Here is a 25,819-nt window from a genome sequence, read left to right as displayed (position 1 = left end):
AGCGTTGTGTTTCCCCTGAGGAAGGTCAAGAGATCTTGCGTGAGATTCATGAGGGGGGTTGTGGCCATCACGCCGGCTCAAAGTCTCTTGTGGCCAAGGCTTTTCGTCATGGTTTTTATTGGCTAACGGCTCATGCTGATGCGGAGGACTTGGTCAGTAAATGTGATGGTTGCCAAAGGTTCTCACGACGGGCTCATGTGCCGGCTCAAGAGCTGAGGATGATCCCAATTACTTGGCCCTTTGCGGTCTGGGGGCTTGATATGGTTGGGCCTTTTAAAAGGTCCAAGGATAAGAAGACACACCTTTTGGTGGCAGTTGACAAATTTACCAAGTGGGTTGAAGCGGAGCCAGTTAGCAAGTGTGATGCAGCCACGGCGGTTCAGTTTATGAAAAAGGTGATCTTTCGCTTTGGTTTTCCACACAGCATTATAACTGACAATGGCACCAATTTATCCAAAGGCGCCATGGAGGAGTTTTGTCAACGAGAGCATATCCGACTTGATGTTTCCTCGGTGGCTCATCCTCAATCCAATGGTCAAGCTGAGAGAGCTAATCAGGAGATTCTGAAGGGCATCAAGCCCCGGCTTTTGGTCCCTTTGCAACGGACGCCGGGTTGTTGGGTGGAGGAGTTGCCCTCCGTGTTATGGAGCATCAACACTACTCCTAACAGGTCTACAGGTTTCACGCCTTTCTTCATGGTTTATGGGGCAGAAGCAGTCCTCCCTAGTGACATCCGTCATGACTCGCCTCGAGTGGCGGCTTACGTTGAGGCGGATAATGAACAGGCGCGCCAAGATGCTCTTGACTTGTTAGACGAACAACGTGATGTGGCAGCAGCTCGCTCAGCAATTTACCAAGAGGACCTCCGCCGTTATCATAGTCGCCGGGTTAAATCCCGGGTCTTCCAGGAAGGCGATCTGGTGCTCCGGCTCATCCAAGATCAAATAGACGTGCACAAGCTCCCCGCCTTGGGAAGGGCCCTCTGTGGTCAGCAAGAATTTGCACAACGGGTCATATTACCTCATTGACATTCGGGAGCACAAAGATTCACGTAAGTCGGAGGAAGAGACCCGTTGGCCGTGGAACATAGCTCAGCTTCGGCCTTACTACACTTGAGCCACCGGCTCTCATGATGTACATATTTCTCTAAGCCATGTATATATTATGATAAGCAATAAAGCAGGACCTCTGTCCTTTTTTCTCCCCCAAATGTGCACGTGTTGTTTTCATTGCAAGATTACATGATAACTTGAAGGAGGATCCGGCTTATGATCGTATTCGAATCTAGCCGTAAGCAATAAGGTCACTTGGGGGCTTCCTGTTCAAACATAGGTCGTATTCGAACCAAAGAGAACATAGCTGTCGATACTCATTTGATTGGCAAAATGCCGAGCTCATTGGGGAGTTTTCTTTGATCATATTTGAATCTTAGTTTAACCCCTTTGGGAACCGACGTGGATCGTATCGAATCAGCGTCGTTAAACAATTCTTAGTCATTTGGGGGCTTCCTGTTCAAACATGGGTCGTATTCAAACCAAAGAGAACATAGCTGTCGGTACCCTCTTGATTGGCATCGCCACACCCACTGGGGGCTATATGATCGCATTCGAATCCTAGCATAACCCCTTTGGGCCGGGTCTCTGGTCGTATTCAAACCGGAAGCCCCTAAGTTCTTCTGCTTTATAGCAAGTTTCTTCTGATTATTTCAAAGTATGTACAGCCAGGTCTCACTTTACCGGCTTAACGTTGATTTACAGTGTTAACTGTTAAGACAGGTAAATCGGAATTAAGGTACCAACCTTATTACCCGGGTTATCTAAACCGGAAGTATGCTTGCAGACCGCTAAGTGTGTTATTGCGGTTGTATTAAGAACATAATTGAGGACCAGTCTTTTTTGATTCATATTCCGGGTTATATATCTAAAAATATGATTCTCAGTGCGGTAAGCCGCCTAGAGACTTGTGATTTGTCCTTTTATGCAGGATAGTTAAAGGCAACTATTTTGAGCTTAAGGAAAATGAATGATCAATTATGACCTGGAAAAATATAAAGGAGACAACTTCAACGGACTTCGGCATTCAACGTATGCATGATGGCACGGCAGAGTTAAATTGTTGGTCCTACTCTATTACAAGACTCATTGAGTCCAAAAGGGTGGAGCATTGTTTATAAGCCGCCTGCAGAATTAAGACGCTTGCTGGGTTGAAGTCTCCGGCTCGTCCTCTCTTCTCCTCCGGCTGTTCCCAAGGCTTGGAAGGTCGACGACTTCCAGTCGATGCCTCTTAGAGCTTCGGATTGAGCCTCCTCGTCAATTAACCCCGCCGGGTCAATCTCCGGGGCGAAGGTGTGCTGACGAGCCGGCGGGATTAAACTGAGGGCTTCATAGCGCGGGGTCGGGATCCTCTGATTTTCCGCATTATAACCCGGTTGGTACTTGGTCAGATCTGTGTCGTTTCCAATGAGGGTGGCCACCGGGCGCACGATCTTCACGCAGGCGGCAAAGTCCCTTTGGTCGAAGGCTGTGTCGTCTTCCTTCAGACTTGGATAGCCGAGAGCGATGTCCGCCGGGTCTAGCTCTGGAAGGAACGCCTTGGCCCGGCTTAGAGCCGCTATGGCTCCGGCTCTTGCAGAGGCCCGTCGCAGCTCTTGAATGCGTTGAGGAAGAACGGCGAGCCGGCGAAGAACCTCAGCCAGGTGAGTCGGCACCTCGTTGGATAGGGCCACCACAGCCAAGGCACGCTGTGACCCGGTGTAGAGCTGCTCCACCAGGGTGTACACGGCCTTCAGCTTGGTTACCACACTCTGGTTGAGGTTGGCACTTCTGGGACCTGTTTAACAGAATCAGATAAGCCGCCGACAAGGATGAGTTATGAGGTATAAAGATTCTAAACATGATGTAAGCCGGTAAAATGGCTTACCGAAGATTGCGGCAACCATCTGGGACACTTGGCGCTTTAACCCGGAGAGTTCGGCGGTCTTCTCTGCCAAAGCCTTCTCCGCCTGTTCAGCCCGGTTCACCAGCGCGGCCTTCTCTTCGGCCCAGGCTTTCCGTTCAGCATCAAATTCCGTCTTCAGCTTTTCTTGAGCGGCAATGTTGGACACGAATTTGGCATTGGCCTTCTGGGTCTCCATTTCTTGTGTCTTCAGCCGGGTCTTCAGGTCGGAGATGTCAGCTTCGAATTTCTTGCAAGCAGCCTGCATAATTTCCGGGTTAAGGATGAACAGTTATTATACAATTTTCAAAGTCCCAAGCACTTTACAAGCAAAGACACTTGGCACTTGGGGGCTAATGCATATTGAACGTTTCTATCTACAAATTGCCGGTTCAATTGGATAAGCCGGAACTTAAAGTCTACAACATATTCAGTTATAAGTCGTCGACTTGGGGGCTAGCATGGTAAAGGTAACTATGCAGTAAGTAAGAAGACAGAAGAATAATACCTCAGACTTCTGCTGAATCTGGTTCACCATCGCAATCTCTGCATCCCGGCTCTTGTGCACCTGGCTGACGAAGCCGGAGACGATCTCTCCGATTTTCAAATTGGCGTAGTCAGTGAGGTCCAGGCTAACCCGGCGGGGCTGTAGCAACTCCCCCTTGGCGGAGCACTTGGCCAGTGCAGTAGGTCTCCCCGGCTCAACAAATTCTGTCCGGGTGATTACCACGTCCGGATCATCTGCTGGTTGAGCCGAGCTGGAGGCCTCCGGGTTAGCAGAAGTTTCTGCTGTTGCTTTGTCGGTTGGAGCAGCGGCCTCAGGAGCAGAGGCAGCTGGCGGTTCTTGAGAGGCTGCCTCTGGCTTAGGCAAGTCCGGCTCATCAACTGGCCTGGTCTTCTTCGCCCTGTTGGTGAGCTTGGCCTGGGCACTGAAAAGACAGAAAGGTTAAGCACAACAATGTAAGTAAAGACAAGTACAACATGAGATGGTCATCATTACCCGGGCACGGTCTTGAAAGCCGGCAGGCTTGACTGCATAGAGTCGCCAGAAGAGGGGGAAGTTTCCTGATAATTTGAGTCAGAAGAGTTGAGCGGTTGACGTATAACACCCGCCAAAGGATGAAAAGGGTACAAATTTGAGATCACCTCGGTCCGGCGTTTCCTCGACGCGTCCGGTAAGCCGGAAGAGAGGTCGGCGTCCTTATTGGTCCGGGTGTGCCGCCGGCTCTCATGAGTCTGTCGCTTCAAAATAAATTGAGGATCTTGATAAGCTAAAGGATTTGAAAAGCTTACTTTCCGGGTTACCCTTCGGATTTTCAGCCTTGGCAAGGGCTCCGAGTCGGAGGAAAGTATCATTACCTCTTCAACCACCGGGTTACTGGCTTCGGTGTCATCCTGTTGATGAACAAGTGTTGGTAAGGCGGACAGAAATAAACAATGAACATAACAAAGAGTTTACAGGTTCAGGGGTTACCTCTGACTCGGAGCTGTCGCTTAGTTGCATCAGCTCCGAAGCAGTAGGCCTACTTCCCTTCTTACGGGGAGCGGCTCTCTTGGCGGCTTTCTTTGCCTTCCTGGCCTTCTTGGCCGCCTCGTGGTCATATTTGACCCGCCAGAATTTGTCAGCAGCTGAAAAATACAATGATGATTTCTTAAAGCTTCAGACGAAAGTTATATACAGAAGAAGATAAGATGATCAGATCAGCGGCTTACCGCTGGGGCTGGGTTGGTCTTGCAGAAGGGGGCTAACCCGGTCCTCCCGCAGTCTGCTAGGCTCTCGTTCAAGAGAGCCTTGGTCATATCCTCTGCAACATCTTCAGGAAGATCGTTGTGGCTATGTCGCTGGGGGTCATCCTTTCGGCCCGTGTACTCGCACATTAAGCCGGGGCGGCGGCTCAATGGGATCACCGGCCAGGAGATCCAGACCCGGACCAGATCGATTCCGTTGAGACCATTGCCCAGGAGAGCCTTGATCTTGTTGATAGTGGGGAGAAGAGGTTGGCGCTCCGCTTGGGTCAGCTTGTCTGACAGTGGGTGTGTTGGTTCCAGACGCGAGGGGCGAAAGCCGGGCAGCGGACTCTCGTCAGCCGGCGACGTGTCTTGGCAATAGAACCACGTCTGGTTCCAGTCTTTGGGGTGGCTCGGCGGCTCTGCGTAAGGGAAAAGGCAGTCCCTCCGCCGCTGAATGGAGATGCCACCGAGCTCCAAGCTTGGCCCATTGGCGCACTCATTCTGCCGGTTCAGGTAGAAGAGCTCTCTGAAGAGCAGCGGGCTGGGCTCCTCTCCAAGGTAGACCTCGCAGAACACTTGGAAGTTGCAGATATTGGACACTGAGTTGGGTCCTATGTCTTGAGGCCGCAGGTCGAAGAAGTTCAGCACGTCTTTGAAGAACTTTGAGCCGGGCGGTGCGAAGCCCCGGCTCATGTGATCCGCAAAAATCACTACCTCCCCGTCCTTTGGCTGTGGTCTCTCCTCTGACGGGTCAGGGGCACGGTAGGACGTGACGTCATTCTTGGGCAGGTAACCCGACTTCATGAAGTCCGTCAGGGTCTCGTCGGTGACGTTGGACCTCATCCAGTTGCAAGTGATGGGTGCTTTGGGAGCTTTGGGAGGCATGGTGAAAGTCGGAAGCCTATCATACAGGGAAAAATGTCCGGTTTAAAAATGAGCCGGAGGAGACTTACAAGTCAAGGTTTAAGGTGGCGGCTCATGGAGGGGCCTAATGATATATATCTGAGTGCATTGGGTTATCTAAGCCGCAGAAAATATGTCAAGAGTAATTCAATTTGTCTACGGCCTTATCACAGATGAGTCGGAAAATTCTATGGCGCATGGTTTCCTTTGAGTCGGAAGGTTCTACGGGGCGTGGTTTCTTTAAGCCGGAAATGTAAACCGCCATGACTCAATGAGTGCAGTTTTTTACTAAGTGTGATGAAAACAGGTTTCACATATTGCGGTAAATATTTTGGATCAAAATGGTCGGGTAAAAGGAAAATTTATAGACCTAAAAATAGACGCAGGGGAATTCTTGAGTTCGAACGAGGCCTTTATCCAGCGAAAAGAGGTCTACTTGCGTATGAAATGGGTGCTAAAACATCTACCGCAGTGGTTCTATACAGGGCTAAGATCAGAAAAGGGCAGTAAAAATAAAAACTACCGGAGCTTGTGGGCGATGGCGAAGAACATGAAGAACACGGACGAACCCTACGGCAGATCTGTTCTACAGGGCAAGCAGGACTTACAGGGGCTGGTGAGTCGCGGAGGTCGTCGCGTTTCTCTGGTCAAATCAGGGTGATGCAGCGGCCTGAGTTGGTGACGGCGAGAAGACCCACGGCGGCGGCAGCAGCAGAGCTCGAGCAGGGGAGCAGTGGCGCGAGGAAGAAGACGAAGAAGAGAGTAGTGGCTGAAGGCCCGTCAGGCTGGCCTATTTATAAGGATGAGCTCATAAGTGGGCGCGAGAAACGAGGAGACCGCGGCGTGGTTATCTCCCCACAAAACGCCTCGATTTTCAGGATAACAGTAAAGATAAGATCCGTTGCGAATCTGGCGGAGTAAAAAACGGACTTAATGGAAGATGACGTCACGGCGGATTACCCGGAGTCCAGAGGATGACGTCACGCCGGGTTATGGCCTTCACAGAATTGTAAGCCGGAGATTTTCTGTCGAAAGGATTGAAGATTGACATGAGGCGGCTCAAATCAATCTGGGGCCTAATGTTGAGGATATAGACCTTAGAGTCACCCGCCAGGAGGGGCCGGGTTACTCATGATGGTCATTGCTAGAAGCCCGGCGGCAAGCTTGAAGACGGTGGGCCAAAGATGGGCTTAAGACCCGGATATGGCTTAAGGCCCGTAGTTACAATCATTATTATGGTAGAACTTGTAGTGTAAGGCAAGAATAGTTGAGAGTCCGACCCGGACACTCTTATGAGCCGGCCGGGACTCTGAGAGCTGCTGGGCGTCAGCCTCCCTATATAAAGGGACGACCCGGCAGCGGTTTAGAGACAAGAAAGATCTGATGGAGAGCCAGGCATAGGTTTTTAGCTCTCCGGTTATCGAAACCCTAATCAATACCACCTCAAACTGGACGTAGGCTTTTACCTTCACCGTAAGGGGCCGAACTAGTATAAACCCTCGTGTTCCTTGTCCCGCTTAACCCCTTCAAGCTTCCTAGCTGCGATGGCTCCACGACTAAGTCCTAGCTCGAGGACATCTGTCGTGACAATTCCACGATAGCAGTCGAGGTCTATGAGAAGGAGCTTGAAGCACGGGCTCGCAGCCTCGCACAGGTCCGCTTGATCCTCCCACGCCGCCCGATCTCCGGCGCAAGTTGTTTCACTGGTCGGACCTCTTGAGAAAGATCGCTTCCACCTCCATCACGTGTGCTTACCGCGAACACCCCGACTTCATGCAGACACTGCACTTTGTGCAGAAAAACCCCGACAATCTCAGCAAGTACCTCTCCGACGGTGCAGGTGCTCAGCCTCATGATGGGCCAGCGCAAGTGTAAAAGATGAGTGGGATGAAGAAGAGTGAAAGGAGAAGAAAGGGGCTTGCACAGAGGAGAATTTTGCATGGTTGTGAAGTTCCACTCTGAGTATATACGTATATGCTCCTATAGAGAGCCTCTCAAGGTCTCCCTAATTCTGTTGGTCTCCAACCTAGCTTTGATTCTCATCCTCTTCCGTCATTTATTTTTAGTTTCTAGCCGGAGGCAGCTGTGCCATCTTCATCATAATCACCTCCGACACATGTTGGTTTAGTCTACTTTTATGTACATACCAGCTACATCTCATGCCTCCAGAGATTGGCATGTACTGCTTTTAGATTTGGGTATTGCATGAAGTTCCACTCTGAGTATATACGTATATGCTCCTGTACAGAGCCTCTCAAGGTCTCCCTAATTCTGTTGGTCTCCAACCTAGCTTTGATTCTCATCCTCTTCCGTCATTTATTTTTAGTTTCTAGCTGGAGGCAGCTGTGCCATCTTCATCATAATCACCTCCGACACATGTTGGTTTAGTCTACTTTTATGTACATACCAGCTACATCTCATGCCTCCAGAGATTGGCATGTACTGCTTGGGTATTGCAAATTCTTCACCTTAATTATACTTATTTTTGCATGAAGCATACGGTCATGAGTGATCTTTTGGAGCCTGAGACTAAATAAAATATGAAATCAGCTATGCAAGGTGTGTATTCAGAGTTTACACTCTGACGGCTGACGGTTGTAGATCGCCTAGACTGTCTAGCCTTAGACTCTTTCTATCTAATAAAAGATCAGCCTATGGCCCTTCGAAATCAGATATGCAAGTTATATTTGAAAAAGCTTCCCACTATATAAGAAGAATCTGAAATTGATTAATTTTGTTTGACAAAATATACTAGATATTGGTATACCCATAATTATTTTCTTTAGGCGTCAAGATATATATGTTCTTTTTTACTTCCATCTTTACTTCGAATGTGTGTTGTATGTTGTGTGTATTCAGTGCCGACATCTTACCTTGCAGGTCTAAGACAAGATTGAACTCTTTAAAAATATATTTTGTTGATTGGCTCAAGAGAAAGTTATGAGTAACTAATGCAAAAATTCTCTGGAGTTTTGTGATTGTAGTGTCTGTCGATAGTAGCAGGAAAAAGGAAAAAAATTACAGGAGTTTCTGTTCCAGACATGTATCATGTTTGTATTCTAAAAAGGCTAATAAGGACTTCTTCAAGATGATCCGTAGAAATCCAGGAGGAACTTTAAATATGATGCAACTTGCAAATCATGCATGAGTTTTAAGAGAAGCCTATTACTTCAGCATAAACACTTTGGTCCAATCTTGGGTCAATGTTATGATCAACACTACATACAGAGGGCCAAATTGACCAGTACACATTCTATTGATGTTTTATAAAATTTGTGTGCCACTCAGTATTCCGCACCGCACGTCCTGTATGTAGTAGGAGATAAAAAAAAGAGGGAGGGTGACACAAAGAGAACAGAGGAACCACAGCGGCAAAGTTCCGAAGTGTTCTCTATCGCTGTTTCGAGTTTCTTTTCCTCAAAGTTCCAATAGTATAAATCAAGATTATGTTACCTAATTATGTTACTAATAAAAAAATCAATTCCATTGCCCAAAATCAAGTAACAAGATGACTGCTAAAAATACATCGTTCATGTACCCACAAATCTTGGTAAACATGACATTTTTCATGAACTCCAAATGTGTTCCCAAGTACAACTCTCAATTAATTTGAATATACATCATTTTTTTGCCGTTGCAACGCACGGGCATTTGTGCTAGTGAAAATATAAAAACGGGAGCTATGGAAGAAAAAGAACCCACGTGAACCAGAACTATTAGTGCAAAACCACACACTCGCGGCGCTTAGTGGGCGCGAGCATCACGGGCAGCTGTGTGGGCTGCTACAATCGGCAAGTAGCAAAGCTGATTGGTTTGATATTAAAATTTGACAAAACAAGAAGTACTACCAAACATTGGCATCAAATCAATCAGCCTCAACATTTGTCAAATAGGAAAGCTAATTAGCCTTCAGAAAAGAAAAAATCAGCCCCAGCATATGCCCTCCACGCCTTTAATAGACCAAAATTAGTGCTACATTCCATACGAATGGCATATATACTGGTCCACAAATGCTGAGGCTTCCGGATTGCTTCCTCATCGGCGGCAAGCGGAAGCAAACGGCATCAACGGCAAGCCGGCAACGTTGCCTGTGAGCAACTTCCTCTCAGTCCACCGCACACCATTTTTTTTTTTTTTGCCATTTTCTTCCTTACTGAACTCGCCATGAATCATGATAGAAATCTGCCCTAATAGACTGTGCCGCGTAACCTACCGTTATGATTTTTGTTTGCCGCATCTCTGCACAATCTGGTGGTTCTTCCCATGGGCTTATTGGTCTAGTCGTAATCATCTAGCTAGCTAGTACATACCTTTAGAGTTTGGGTATTTTGTGGTTTAACGGGGCTGTTAAACTTTGGTGTGCATATATAGGCTAGGGCCAATGATTTATTAAGCTAATACTTGATCGATCGAACACCCTGCTTTGAAAGGTAGGAATATTATGAATTTCAGTATGCATAAACACGTGTTGACACGAAGGAACCCCTCCTCGCTCATGTGCCGTTCGCTGAGCGGCACTGCCGCGACCAGATCCCCTAGCCCATCGCCCCACAATTGGGACTTATAAAATAGAAAATCTAAAAGTTTGAGATAAGCTCTATAAACCGGAAGGGGCAAGCAGTTTGGGAAAACCTAGGTGCCCAGGCACCTTGCTCAGATATCGTTCAATTCTTTCATCGTTCAGATGTTCAGATGGCGAACCGGATTATCGGGTTATACCCGTCAACACATGGATTGAGATTTTGAATTGTTTCCTTATATTTCTTGCATGTGCATACCCAAGGATGACACATGATTACCTTCCAATGATTTGCATGGCGTTGCTTCTATAAAAATGATTAAAGCTTCCTAGTAATTTGTTTGCGTCATTGATTGTCCTGCCTGAGAGAAAATTCCAATTAATAAGAACTGATTGCCCTTTTTGAAATAGGTATGTTTTATTATGCTGGGGAGAAAATAGGATTAGGTATGGACGTAAGGCAAGTAATATATGATAAAATGGGAAGCACCTTTATCAGTAGGTCTCCGAGCATTTGTCATAATTACTCGATATTTATGTGAGGATTTTTCATGATTAAGGTATTGATTTTCTCTAATAATATTTTTCTGAGCGCGATTTAAAGTATGCCCCCAGTGCTCAGTTTAGTGAACATTTTTCTGTAGATGTAATTCATGTTAATTATATCCACACGTCCAGTCGGGTATGCACACACCATTTTATTGTGGACGCTGGACTAATTTTTTTCATTGATCCCCAAGGTATCGTGTATGTCCATCAGTTCTTTATACACAGCGGCGAGTATGTGATTACTTACAATAAAATAAATCATACAAAAATATGGCTATCCAGTAATTAGGTTATAACAACCATTTTGTTATCAGGATAGAATCTAACGTAGATAAAAACACTTGCGAGTCAATGTAAATGTTTTATGAAAAATAGAAAGGTAGCACATACCCACATATGGTTCACACTTTCTCATTTGCTCATAGATTGATCGGTAGCACACACCAACTGATTTTACTCAAATATATTTACAACGAGATGCGAATGGTTCACATACCCCCATGTAAATAATTTCACACGTATATCTATGCAGAAAATGTCTTTATTCATTCCCTAACATTTTAAAATAAAGTGGCATTATTATTTAATCTAGTTATACAAATAATGGGGTTATGACGTACGTATGGGATACTGGAAAAAGTAGCGCGGAGTGAAATTTTGGACATGAGATGCCTCAAAGAGTAGCGGAAAATGATCAGGATATGTGAAACTCAAAGTATCATTATTAATTCTTCAATGAAAATATTAGCGACTTTGCTTTGGAGTAGTGCAAAATGATTAGGAAATGTGAAACATGAATTTCAGTGGATAGTGTATTAGACAAGGCCACATGTCGGTGAATAATAGGGCCATGAATGCTCACAGGTATGGGATACCTGAAAGAGTAGCTTGAATTTTTTTAAACAAGTTTCAATTAGGAGGTTCTTAGAACGTGATGTATGTGTATCTCATACCCGTGGAATATTAAATTCAAATTTTAAATATACAACATATACATGGATAAAGACACTTTCCCTTGACTTGCCCTTATTATTATTACATTAAATTTTAAAAATAGCATGGTAGTGTATTGGTGACATATTAAATTGTGTGGCCAATGAGCATGTTCTTGATTTACATATTGGTCAGTCATGCATACCAACTACGGGCATATATACCTCAATTGAAATGAAATTCAAAAGCCTGAATTTTACTGGTGTGGACATGTGATACCTTGAAATAACATGTATATGCCTTGGGTATGTCTGCATGTAAAGCATTCCTAGTTGTCCCAAATTTTCTAATTCAGTATTAAGTTTATTTCACCAATCAAATTCTTGTGAGATGTGGGAGATTCATCTGTTGAAAGTATATTATTTTTACTCCAAGTCCCCTGGGTATAATAAGTAGAGTTTGGCCATATCGTTTCTAGTTATGCCACACTGTCCAATTCAAGCAAGGTAATTTTTTCTATATCATTTTTTGAGGTGTGCCACTTAGTTTTTTTAGGTATACTAAATTTATTTAATTCACCTGGGTATATAATTATGGTGAACTTTAATAATAGATATGTTTTATTTTTGCTAAAATTATTATTATGATATTCTCATTTTTTTTAGAAAAGGAGGATGACCCCCGGCCTCTGCATTTGGGCGAGGCATACGGCCACTTTATTAATTATTCTCACAAGACCTTACAAAGTCATACAACAGCAAGACTAAAGCCACCGTCTAAGCAACAACTGTCGCTACACCTATCCAATTGATTAAGGGGCACAGATAGTCTGGGCCTAATACCAAACATACATCGCAGCCAAACCTAAACATCTAAGACCTGAGGTCCCAACCAGGATACGTGCCGGGTATGGGGCACCTACCAGTCCGGCGCACTTCTGAACCAGCACGCCTGCTGGATATGAGGCTGCTGCAGCCACCTGCCACCAATCCATCTTCAGAGCTGTACTGTTGCATGTACCCTGCCAGGTCTCTCTGCCATCGACGCCACCACGACACCCGACAGCGTCGTTCTCCTGCGCGAGTCCATGCTCCCACAGCGAACTCCGAATCTGCACTGCACTACGCCATCAAGATCCGTCGCCATCAGTGTGTAGGATGAATCACCGCTCCACCAAAGAATCCGTCCTCTGGTCACTCGATCACGTGTGTACCTCCAAGAATGACGCCCCCAAGGGAGGAACGACACCAGAGCGCCGCCGTCATCTGATCATCCGATCTAGGGTTTCCCCCGGAGGTAGCAGAGAGTGGCCTTGAACTTCTCCACGGCGATGCCTTCAAGAAGGGAACGACGCAGATAGGGCCGCCACCGCCAGCCTAAGCAGACGCCGAAGGAAAGTTTTCACCCAGATCAGTTCGAAGGGATCCAACTCTCGTGCACGGGCCGCCGTCACCACCAGCACCACCAAGCAGAACCCTGGAGCACCGGTAGATCAGCGAGCCGCCAGCACCACCACATCCAGATCGCCGGCCACGCTGGGCCGCCGCCATCCCCCATGCCGTCCGGGTCAGAGACGAAGCCGTCGACCGCGCACAGGGACCACCAACGCCTGGACACGCCGGAGCGCCGCCGAGAGCCCAGCGCCCGCCACCGCTTGCCGAGGGCCGCCGCCGCGCGCCCCGAGCGGACTCCCGCGCACACCAGGAGAAACCGCGAGCGTGAGCCCTGCCGTCGCCCCCAAGCCCGCGCTGGCACGCCCCGCCTCCAGCGCGCCGCCAACAACCGCCACGATCCGCCCGCGCCAGATCCAGCGAGTCGTGGGAGAAGGGATCCCACCGCCGCCGACGTCGACCGGGCTTTGCCCGGCGGCGCGCCCCGGCGACGGCGAGGAGGAGATGTCGGGGGAGGGACGAGGACGCGGCGGCGCTAGGGTTCCCCCCACGGCGACACGGGGTATCATCGGTGCGGCTATAGGTTTAGGCCCCATGTCTGGTGGATTGGAGTTAGAAACATTGGTTATGTCTCTGCTAGCCGTAGAAAAATGTGCATATTCGATACCTCAAATTTTAGGTTCTAGTGTATGAATCAAGGATTTAAAGTGCACATATTGTTTGAATCTCCTTTTTTCATGCAAATTTCATTCAAGTCTGTACATGGGAGGAAACAAATTGTTAAACCAATGCATATCGGATTTTGGGTGCTACAACCCATTAATTGATTCAATGGGAGGACGCTCTAGCTAGATGCGCAGGCACCTAGGTGCCCCAAACATTTTATGGGATAGGGCCTAGGTCCAAGGCAATCTTAATAATTTATTAGACCCATCAAAGACTAGTGTTTCGAAAGATAGGAACATTATGATAGTATAGATAGAGATGTAGATATTTTTCCATACCAATATGGTCAATCTTTGCGAAGTTTAAATTTAGACAATTCTTATATACGGAGTAAAAAGGACCGAAGGGAGTACGATAAGTCTTTGACTAACGATACTCCATTAATAGTGGTTTGTGTGAGGTAAAAGTATTATAATATGCATGTAAACTACTCCATCCGTAAAGAAATATAAGAGTGAGTACTTTTGAAAATTTTAACAGTTTGTGATGGATGTCATAAGTTAGTTGTTAATAGTGTTAGATGTCTAGAACCTACTATTACTTCTTCGAATAAATCATTTGCATTCAGCCAGACCTTCTGCATATCTCCAATAGAAATTCCCTACATAGCTTTGCACTGTTTATTTTGGAAAGCAAACATTTTTTCTTGCTGTACAGAAATATATATTTTCTGCAAGTGTTGCTTATATATATGCAGAAGGTTTCGAGCTATGACAGTGGATAACTATTAAAGTTCATCTGACTTCATATATGTATATATCTTGCTAGTGGCAGGCCAGTTAGCAGGAACCAAAACAAATTGACAAGAATCAATGAAGAATAGGGGGTTGGTCTATAGAAGGGCGAGCGACAAGCTATCGATCACGCTCCTGATCGACACCAAGGCAGCGAAGGTTTGTTTTGCCGAGGCTGGCAACGATGTCGTCGAGTTCCTCTCCGGCCTCCTCTCGCTGCCGTTGGGCACAATTGGCAACCTGCTCACAAAAGAGCGCATGGCCGGCAGCGCCGGTAATTTGCTTGCGAGCGTGCAGATGCGGGATGCCGACTACATGGGCAAGGAGCAGCACCTGAGCCCGGCCGTCCCCTGGGCCACGCTTTGCCGCCTGGAGGAACTGCTAGGCGCCGAGGTGAGCAACTGCCACACCCGCTTCTACACCTGTGAAAATAGGAATACCGGCAGAAGCTGTGGATTTCTCTCGGCCAGCAGTGACAGCGCCTGCCCCGCCTGCAAAGGTAGAATGTTCGACCCTATGCATGTCAGGAGCGAGAATGAGGAGGTCACGGCAGCTAGCAGGGCGTCTGTGTACACCATCAAGGACTACCTCATGGTGAGTCCGGCGCCAAGCTTGCTGTCAGGCATCACCTTGTTTGCGCATTGCGGCGTCACGGACCTCAGCGTGCTAGAGAAGAAGTCTGTCAAGATCGGCAAGGAAGAGGTATAGGTGTTGTGGTGTGCTTCAGTTTCTTCGTGTACTCCCGATTAGATTAGTTGGTGCCTTTGATTTCAATATTAGGTGGTGCAGCTGGTGATTGATTTTTTTTTCTCTGTGTTGAGTTGGGATCTAGGCGTTGGGGATACTCGCTGCTGCCCTCAAGTCCAAGACTGTCCTCACGGATGTCTTCCTGCCAAAGAAGAATGCACGCTGCAAGAGGGAACCTCCTGAGGAAGTCATTTACATGTGATTGCTGCTATCTGGTTATTCACAATTTCCCTTTCAGATACCACATTTTCTTTCTGATATTGTCCTGAGAGAAAGCCATTTGACTTTGATCGTCTGTTGGTACTGGATTTAATCGTGATAAATTAGTCAAACAATTTTCTTGCGCATGCTGCTACCGTGCTGAATCAAAGATTCTGCCAATCGATGTATTGTTGGTTTGTTAGAATGGATTATATAGAACTACAGTAGTTCTCAACCAGTATACAACCTAATATGTTACCAGCAATATTGAAAGTTTGAAGTAGATTCATTTCTACAAGCTCGATGCAAGAGTGAGCTGCTTTCTTGCGGTAATGCTACACCTACGTAATTGCTTATCCCCGTATAGGGGATCTTGGGATGCCGTATAGACAGGCGAGGGAAGGGAGGAAACACGTGATAATCTAATCCATCTTGACGACACAAGTGTTATAGACCATAATAATAGTCTAGAATTAATAATATAGAAGTTGAACACTGATAGGAATAAAAGAAGTTATGTATATATCCTTCTGTGCATTTCTTTCTTATGCAGTTTTTACATACTTCCATCAACATATTTCAGTGGTAGGCTGAAATTAGCTACCACTCTTTGTACCCAAACCAAATCATTTCTGTTTAGTTCACTTGTAACCAGATCGCAGGTGAAATAAGAGTTATGGTTGTTGCTTTCCGAAGTTCACCAAAACAAGATCGGCTAATTATCTACCAATAGTAACAATAAAGTAAATGTGATGTACTCTGTTTTGCAACGACTTAAGTATACATTTAAATTAAAAAATGATTCCATGGACTTTGACGTTAATGATTTAATTGATTCAAAAGATCTAATTGGTATAAATTAACCAAAATAATCTTAAACATAGGTTAGGCTATCAACACGAGAATCAACGAAGTAGTACTTTTATGCTAGCTTAGTAATAAATATAAGAGTTAAGATGACTCTTAAATCTAAGTGTCTCGATAAAAAAATGTACTCCCTCTGTATAAAGAAATATAAGATGGTTTATGTCACTAAAGTAGCAATCTAAATGATCTATGTATTTCTTTAGAGAGGGAGAAGTGTGCAGCAGTAAATCCAAAGCACGTCTTACTATTGCGGTTGATCGATTGGACGCGTGCACTGCTGCCCTGCCTTCCCCTTCCCCTGTTCACCCCGTCACACTAGACGCGCGCACCGCGTCCATGGCCGAAAAATTCATTTTAAGCCCTAAATTCATAGAAGTTGGGTGAAACGAACCCTCAAGTTAAAATCCCGGTCAATTGCATCCTGAACTATGCACTTTCGATCTAAATTGAACACTGGCATCGTTTGAGACATAAAAATGCTGACGTGGTAGGGATTTATCTGGGGCGCCTGCTAGGCGTCATCCGACTGATTTCCAGGGGGAAATCAGTCGGGTGGGCAACCGTCTGATCGTTCTGACCAGGACGCATGGTGGCCGTCTGATTTGGTCAACAGATAGTGGGGGGTTTGTCGTTGCTTCGCTCTACACATCTCAGGCAACACATGAATGAATGATGGGGTGGTGGTGCAGATCGTAGCACAACTGCACAACCAGTGTCCTTGGGAAGCACTGCCGGCGGTGCGCCTAGCCGCTGCCTGCTCCGTCTTCGCTCAAGCGCTCCAACTCTTACGAAGCATGCTACAACGCAGGGTCCACATGACTCCGGCGAGCAGCCGCGCTCGGCCAGCTCGTAGCAAAACGCCATCGAGCTCACCATGACGAGCATGCAACCGCGCCCATCCAGCTTGCAAACACTACAACAGTATCGACCCCTGGCGGTCGCTGGCCTTGTAGCTTGCAGCACAATGGTGGTCGGAGAGCCGGCAATGCTCGTCACAGTACCGGCGTCCGCACATGCTCGATTGTAGCACCGGCGGCCACACAACATCATCGGAGTTGCATTGCCCTCGGTCGCCCCCTCGTGGTCAGCGTCGCCAAGGATGGCCGAATGCGATTCTCCATTGTAACACCGGCGGCGGCGGAACATAATCGGAGTTGCAGCGCCATCGGCCGCCCTGTTGTGGCCACCGTAACCATTGATGGCCGAACACGATGCTCCATCGCAGCACCGGCGGCCGCGCAACATCATCGGGATTGCGGCGCCATCGACCGCCCCGTCATGGTCACCATCGTCGATGATGGCTGGACGCGATGCTCCATTGCACCACCGCAGGCCACGCAACATCATCGGAATTGCAGCGACATCGTCTGCCCCGTCGTGGTCATCGTCGCCGACGATGGCCGAATGCGATGCTCCATTGCAGCACCGGAGGCCACGCAACATCATCGAAATTGCAGCGCCACAGCCGCCCCGTCTTGGTCACCGTCACCGATGATGTCCGAACGCAATGCTCCATTGCAGCACCGGAGGCCGCGCAACATCATTGAAATTGCAGCGCCACAGCCGCCCCGTCTTCGTCACCGTCACCGATGATGGCCGAACGCAATGCTCCATTGCAGCACCGGAGGCCGCGCAACATCATCGAAATTGCAGCGCCACAGCCGCCCCGTCTTCGTCACCGTCACCGATGATGGCCGAACGCAATGCTCCATTGCAGCACCGGAGGCCGCGCAACATCATCGAAATTGCAGCGACCGTCACCGATGATGACCAAACGCAATGCTCCATTGCAACACCGTGATGCTCCATCGTAGCGGCGGCAGCCACGCATGAAAAGCTTCATCGCAGCACCCGTGGCACTCGCCGATGCTTCAGCCAGATGCTCCATCACAACGCCGGCTGCAGCGCCTCTTGCACCCGGGTGAGCCCCGCAGTACCAGTGACCCTTGAAGCACCGAAGAGGACTTGTAGCATGGCTCGCGAGCTCGCCCGGCACCTTTGCATAGTCGGCATCCTTGATTCGCCTCACGCGCAGCCATTGCACCGATGACCTTGCAGCAAAGATCGCCCCATAGCACCCCGGTGGCCGGCTCGCCGCATGCAAGGAGACACAGGTTGGCAACGGCGCTTGTAGCAACGCACCGGTGGTTGCTCTGTGGCAGCGCGGCTGTCGGGTGGTCCGCTTGCAGCAGTAGGCCTTGCAGCATCGGGCAACCTTCATAGCATCTTTGGCTTGTACACCCACCGGTGGCCATGGGTAATGGATCCACGGGGAGACGAAATTCGCAACAGCAGCCTTGGCTTGTATACCTCCAGTGACCATGTGGATTAGATCCGTGGTGAGTTTTCCCCTTGCCTTGGAAGCATCTTGTTGGCTGTTGCAGCAGCAGATTCTCCACCGGTCAACCTGAAGCAATTTGGGAGAACTGTGGGCAGGCAGGGGATTGCGGAAGAAAGAAGACAGTAGGTGGATGAAAAGAGATAAGGTTGGGGAAGAAAGGGAGAGAGGCACGCGGACGCGGGGCCCAATGGACGCGTGTCACGCTCGGGAGGCGGCTTACGCGCTCGGTATTATCAGCCGGAGGATCTGAATCGTTTTCCTTTATCTGGCTGGTGGGCCAAGCCGTCCTGCGCACTGGGCCAGCCCTTTTTTGTATTTTTTGTCTGTTAAAAATGTCTCTTTTTTTCTATCATTACACTGCTACAAAAGGTCGCACACAGACAGGTTTACTCGGCCGGCCGTGGCAAGCGACTATTCAAACGGGAACTGTGGCGCTTTAAAAAAAACATAGCGATTAAAAAAAGGACGCCGATAACTGCCACACGTGTGGCATCTAGTGGGGTTGTGCAGCATGTCCTGTGTGGCACGGAGACGACCCCGCCCGCACGACGGCGTCCGGGCGCAGGCAGCCAAAGCCTACACGTCCGGTGTGTGGCACAATCGCCCACACGTTCGGGCGATCGTCCGCACTGCCCGCACGACCTAACGCGCCCCCTCGTCCCGGCCTGCCTTCCAACCCCAGTCCGACGTACCGCCGTCGTCTCCTACCTCTCGATCCCCTACCTCCATCGCCTTCCTTCTCTAGTTGCCACGGCAACCAGAGCAGATCCCTAGCGCCTCCCCACCACTACCCACCCACCCCCAACCCCGTCCTCCCGAAACGAGGAGCTAACAGGTGGATCTCCGATCTCCTTCTGTTTCTCGTCCTACTTCTGTCCAGAAAATTGAAATTGCAGATTGCCCACGAAGATGGCGACTAGATCCACGCTGTCATGGCAAATACACCACGGATTTGTGTGTATTCACATTTGCCCACCAACATATGGCAGATCTGCCATATTCTATCCTAGAGTTGAGCTAAGCTTCTGGGTTGGCTTGGTGCGAGTAGTTGCTACAGAAGTATGCATAGGAATCACTAAAAATAGGCGAAAAAAGGAGGAATTTGGCATAGGGAGGGAGAAAAAATAATTGCCACTTGTATCTGACGTTAGTTGCCACCTATCTTTGCCGTCAGCTGCAACAATATTATGTTGTTACTTCCCTTCATATTATGTTGGCTTTTGCCATCGGTTCAAAATGATAGTTGGCATCCAGATTTTAGAAAAGAGAATGAATGTGCATGTCCTACTTGCCATGATGTGTTGGTTGTCTACGCAAGAAATGTGATAAGATTGCCGTGTTAGCTTGTATGTGCAAATAGCAAGAATGCATTTTGCGGATATTGATGCGTTCTTGTTCATGCAGTGACTGAAAACATAGTGGGAGAAAAAGCGGAAAAATGAATCATGAAGACGGCATTGATCCTTGGTTTTCTCAAAGGCCGGAAACGCCCCCTTGGGATGCAGCAGAGTACAATCAACTCATTTCTGCAAGGCCGTTGCTGCCACTACTAGAGCAGCGCGCGAGCATCGGTACGGTGCATGATAAAAAGGGACAGTTGCCATGTTTGTGACGAGGAAGATGGCATTCTACTTATGTCCTACAATGTCATTTTTCTCAGGTTCTTATGACCCAACCACACACACGGGGATACCATGGCAAGTTCAGGCACAGGGCGCTAACGCTGACAGATATACGGGCGACCAATTTCAAGTAGCCAATGTGGAAAATCAAGGTAACGCATGCGAAAAAGAAACATACTGGTGTGGCCATGAAATTAAACTTGCAAGGATGGCAAAGACTTACGAGTTATATGGAAAAATGCAAGACCTTCATGCAGCATGTGGCAACAGGCGGCCACCATGTACCTGCCATCAACGTCGTACACAAGTGAGTCTATGAAGTGAAGTTGTGGACAGTGAATTAGGAGAAGGAACATAGGTGACATTGGGGTTTTCATGGTGACTTGACAGCTGCAGTTGCCATGCCTGGACAGCTTCAGTTGCCATCCCTGTACAACTGCAGTTGCCATATATAATCAAATGTGATTGCAATGTCTAAACAACTATGGGTGACAAGTGTGAACAAATCTGTGTGGCGTGGTTGGACCACTACATTTGCCATGTTGTACAAACTACAGTTGCCATGCATTAACCAACAGCTAAATGATCACAGGTTGTTATGGTGGAACCACATCGGCAAACGTCTATGGCAAGCTTCACAGTTGCAGGCCAACGCTATTGCAGATAGAGCACATCAAATTGGAATGACAAACCAGATACGGTCAGCACATGCGACACAACAAGGTAAATGAATGTGAACTCGAAAAATAGTAGTGCATTTGCTTTTGTGCAAATAGCATGGGGGGAAAAGTGGATTTGTCACGGTGGTGGCGGAAAAACAACAAAAAATGCTACAAAGTGGACGCGTGCAAATAGTCATCTATTGTCTTCAGGATTTGTCAATTGTTGTATGCCTGTGTGCAACATTCGTGATTGATTCCATTTGCCTAGTGAGCTCGTACCTAGAATCCAAGGGTTGATGCTAAAGATGCTGGTTGCCATGCCTTGGCAACAATTAATGCCATGTTTGTTGGACTGTAGCTACCATGACTGAAAAACTACAGTTGCCATGCATGGCCACATGCAGATGCCATGACTTGCTCTATGAATGATGTCAAGCCAAATTAGATGCAGTTGCTATATTCCGTTGCGATAAACCTGCCATTGAAGCTATGCTTACACACACACCTATTTTTTTTGCAGGACCTTCAACTATGATCAACAGCGACGCGGGGACATCTACTGCGGGAACCTCTGAGCACACGGAAGAAGCATTCCACCAGCCAGTCAACAATACTGCCACAATCAATGCAAAATCAGTGCCGGAAATGGAAATCGTTCTAGCAATGCCGACAAGCACACCTTTGCACACCAGCACAAGCAACACTCAAGCAGATGAAACAACCGCCGATACCGAAGTGAATGATGAAACTCACGACGAAGCACAAGGGGATGAAGAAGATGGGCAATCAGAAATCATGGTACCCTAGCCACCATATGTTGGGCAGAGATTTGATTCGTTTGAAGATGCCAAGGAATTCTACCAGAGATATGCAATGTTCCATGGGTTTGCGGTCAACACCGAATACTATAGGAAAATTAAAAAAAACTAACGAGTACAGTAGAGGTGAGATGAGGTGCTACAATGCACGAAGGAACAAGAAGGGTAAAGGTGTTGCGCCTGTCGTGCCGGAACGAAAGAGAGGTATCATTGTCAAGACGAAATGCCCTGTCCGGTGTAAGCTAAACGTAGATGGAGCATGATGGGTGGTCACTGAATGTTTCGACGAGCACAACCACGAACTCATAAAGAAGTTTGACCTGGTAAAATTTCTGAGCGCCCACAGAGGATTCAGCCCCCTCGAGAAGAAATTCATAAAGCTGCTACATGATTGTAACGTAGGTCCATCAAGAATGGTCCAGATACTGTCCATGATCCACAGCAAAAATGGGACTCTGAGTAGCATGCCCTACATACCAGCAGACGTCACAAACCTAAAGGCAAAGTACCGTAGAGAGAGTAGATTGGCTGACATAGAAGACACGATAGCCTACTTCGACGAGAAAGCAAAAGCAGATCATGATTTCTTCTAGAGGATAAGATTGGACGATGATGGTGCTGCAAGAAGAGCCTACAAACATTTCCGAGATTGCATTTCGTTCGATGCAACATATCTCACTAATATGTACAAGATGCCCTGCGCTCCATTCATAAGAATAAGTAACCACAATCAGTCATTGAAGTTCGGTTGCGGGCTCGTTCGGAATGAAGATACGGATGGGTACACTTGGCTGTTCAAAACCTTCTTGGAGTGCATGGGTGGACTTGCTCCGATGAACATAATAACAGACCAGGATTTTAGCATGCGTGCAGGCATAGAGGAGGTCTTTCCGTTGGCAGTGCATAGGCACTACATGTGGCATATTATTAAGAAGGATGAGGAGACGCTAGGACCATTCTTTGCTGACCATCCAGATCTGCACAAGGCATTCGAGTTTTGCGTGGACCACAGCTTGACGGTGGAGGAGTTTGAACGGAGCTGGACAGCTATGATTGAAACATGTCAAGTCCAAGACAACAAGACGCTTACTAGCCTATGGGAGAAGCGAATGTACTGGGTGCCGGCCTACTTCATGCAGTGCTTCTTCCCATTTCTGCAGACTACGCAGCGCAGCGAGGGGTTCAATGCTGTTCTGAAGCGGTACGTGAGCCCTGGCAACTCATTGCTGCAGTTTGCCAAGCAATACATAGCTTTGCAACATAAAATACTGGGATCTGAGCTACAACAAGAAGCAAACACCACGCTCAAGCAGCCTAAATTGCTAACATATTTACCGATGGAGAGGCAGATGAGCAAGACATATACCAACAAGATTTTTAACAAGTAAGTCGATGGTGTTACCGTCTTATTTGCACAAGCATGAAGGTAGTAGGTGCCATATAGAATGCAATGCAGCTCCTAGTTTTTTTTAATTGTTCAACTATTGAAAAGTAGCCATTGAGTATAGTGTAGTCATGATCTGTAGTTGCCATGTGATATCAACTGTAGTTGCCATGTTTAATGAATTGTAGTGCCATGTTTAATGAACTGTAGTTGCCATGTGAAAATGATATCTAGTTGACATGTGACCCAAAACTGCATTTGCCATGTTTTATGAACTGCATTCGCCATGTTAAATGAAATGCATTTGCCAATTTAAATGTTATGCATTTGCCATGTGAAAATATCATACAGTTGCTATGTGGAAACAAACAACACAAGAACAGACGTGGGGAAAAAAATCAGGATTTCCATGCCATCATTCATTTTAGATACCTTTGCTACGTGACGGCCTACATCAACATAAGGTGTTACAAACATCATATAAGATTTTAACAAACCACAAAAACATGCAGATTCCAGGAAGAAATAAAGCATGCCAGCATGTACACGGCTTACCAGGTGGACGAACATACGTTCAAGGTGTGTTCTCTCTTAGGCATGTTTGATTCAGAACCTGAAGACCCGGACAAAGGAAGGACTACAAATGCTGCAAATTCGAACGGGACGGGATTGTGTGCTGTCACATACTAAAAGTAATTGACATGCACGCGGTCACGCGATTGCCCCACCATTTCATACGGCGGCGATGGACTTGGGACGCTAACGACGCGTTGGGGCCACAAACATCAAATGCAGGTTTTGCTATGCATGATGAGAGACCAGAGGCAACCATGGAAGCCGTGAGGCACATTGTGTTGACCAAGAACTATGTTGCACTAATAGATGAAGCATGCAAGAGTGATGAGAGAGCGAGGGTGGTAGAAAAACACAGGAAGGCCCTGAAAAGAGAGCTTGATGAGATCAAAAAGAGGAAGGCTGAAGAAGCCTTACACAGGTTCCCCCGCACCTCAAGTGTGCCTTCGTCCACGGGGCCATCATCTGAAAACTCGGAGGTAGGGTCTGGAACAGCAAGCACACAAACCCAGGTCAGGAACCCGCCCCATTCCATCACAAAAGGGCGTCCAAAAGAGGTGAGATACAAATCAGGGTTGGAGATTCAAGCAAAACACAAGAAAACAAAGAAAGGGACGGGCAATCCGTAAGCAACATTGGAGGACTGTAACTTGGGTGTTGGTGACATTTTTGTAAGGTAGATGTTCTAGATTATCAAAAATGGGAAAATGACTATTGATGGGCATCAGAATTTGAAAGAAAATGCCATGAATGAATGACTACAATTACCCCGTGTGTGGTACTAAATCTGCCATGTTATGTCTACTGAATTTGCCATGTTATGTCTACTGAATCTGCCATGTTATTTATACTGAATCTGCCGTCGCGTAGATTTCCGTTTTCAGTCAATGCATTTTATTCCACACATATTGTATTGTGTGCATACTATGAAAAACTAGTTGAAACGATCACGTGCAAGAAAGGTAACGGTTGCTTATGAACAACCATGCTAACCGATACAGTTAGCAATGCAAAAAAACCCAAAAGCCAAACAAACAGAACAAATACTTTCACTAACCGTGTCTGATCAACTATATTTGCCATGTTTTCAGGCATCATAGACGCATTCAAACACCCAACTGGTACTACCAACCACAAACACATAATAGTATTGAAACATAAATGTAGCTGCTGTCACACCTAAGTAGGTTCGCATCCACACATATATTACAAATATTCAATGTCACTCACACGCCACCACTATATACTAGACTACGGGGAGATGCAGTCATAACATAGTACACAGACATAGTTTTAAAAGAACAAGTTGATACCTTACATTCCTCAGCCACAGAATGTAAGGTAGGCGTGCAGTATGGAGCACCATGTGACAGCATCCTCTATGAACTCTCGTGCGTTGGCCCGCGTGTTGAAATCTTCATTCATCAGCCAGTTCCATGTGTATATTTTGCGGAGCTCAACGACCATTGCAGCAGTGACGACAGGGACCCGTCGGCCTTCCCACTTTGCAAGGTATTCCAACGTGTGAAAGCCACAGTCATGCTTATAAAGAAAAGAATCAGGTCAACTAAAGAGAACAGAAAAATCATAAACTTCAATGCAGAGGTGACAAAAAAGGTTTAGGATTGGTGTGGAGGACACATGGAAAAATATAGTAATTACCGGTTTCCTTGCTTCGTAGTCGCGACATACTCGATTGGGAAATGACCGATCTGGACCCTTGAGTTTTCGTAGTGACGGTTCCATGTCTCTTTGAGGTTGTTGATGAAGAATTCAGCATGTGTGGTAAGGTCTGCATCAGCTTCTGAACGCATTGAATCAAGCACCTCAAATCGTTGGTTCTTCAGGTCAAGGCAAATCGCGTAGTGGTGACCACACTTGTCATGTGGGTCATGTGGTGCAAGCTCCTAGAACATGGGGAACAGTACATGCAAGTAAGATAAAGGAAAAAGAAAAAGCAGAGTTCACATAAAAAACAACAATGATGTAATTGAAAAAATGATATGTAAAGATATCGCTGGATGCACTAAGAGGTACATGAATGACGAAGCAGCAAGTGTTCCAAAAATACACCCACAGAGAATGTTTAGTTGCCATGTGTAATTGAAAGAAGTTGCCATCCATGTATGAACAAAGTTGCCCAGTATTTTAATTGAAGTTGCCACATAAGTTGCATTAAAAAGC

General features: G+C 47.0%; 1 protein-coding gene and 1 pseudogene across 1 annotated transcript; both read left to right on the top strand.

Moving 5' to 3' along the window:
* Positions 1-14,498: 14,498 nt before the first annotated feature.
* On the top strand, positions 14,499-15,369 carry LOC109741418 (uncharacterized). The gene is made up of 2 exons (XM_020300505.1): positions 14,499-15,122; positions 15,253-15,369. The coding sequence occupies exons 1-2, from the start codon at positions 14,499-14,501 to the stop codon at positions 15,367-15,369; spliced, it is 741 nt and encodes a 246-aa protein (XP_020156094.1).
* Positions 15,370-20,456: 5,087 nt separating this feature from the next.
* LOC109741419 (protein FAR1-RELATED SEQUENCE 5-like) lies at positions 20,457-24,264 on the top strand (annotated as a pseudogene).
* The last annotated feature ends 1,555 nt before the right edge of the window (positions 24,265-25,819 follow it).

The sequence above is a fragment of the Aegilops tauschii genome, chromosome 5 (assembly GCF_002575655.3).
Source record: "Aegilops tauschii subsp. strangulata cultivar AL8/78 chromosome 5, Aet v6.0, whole genome shotgun sequence".
NCBI classification, from domain to species: Eukaryota; Viridiplantae; Streptophyta; class Magnoliopsida; order Poales; family Poaceae; genus Aegilops; species Aegilops tauschii.
Note: the sequence above shows the minus strand (reverse complement) of the source record. Positions and strands in the feature narration are given on the sequence as shown.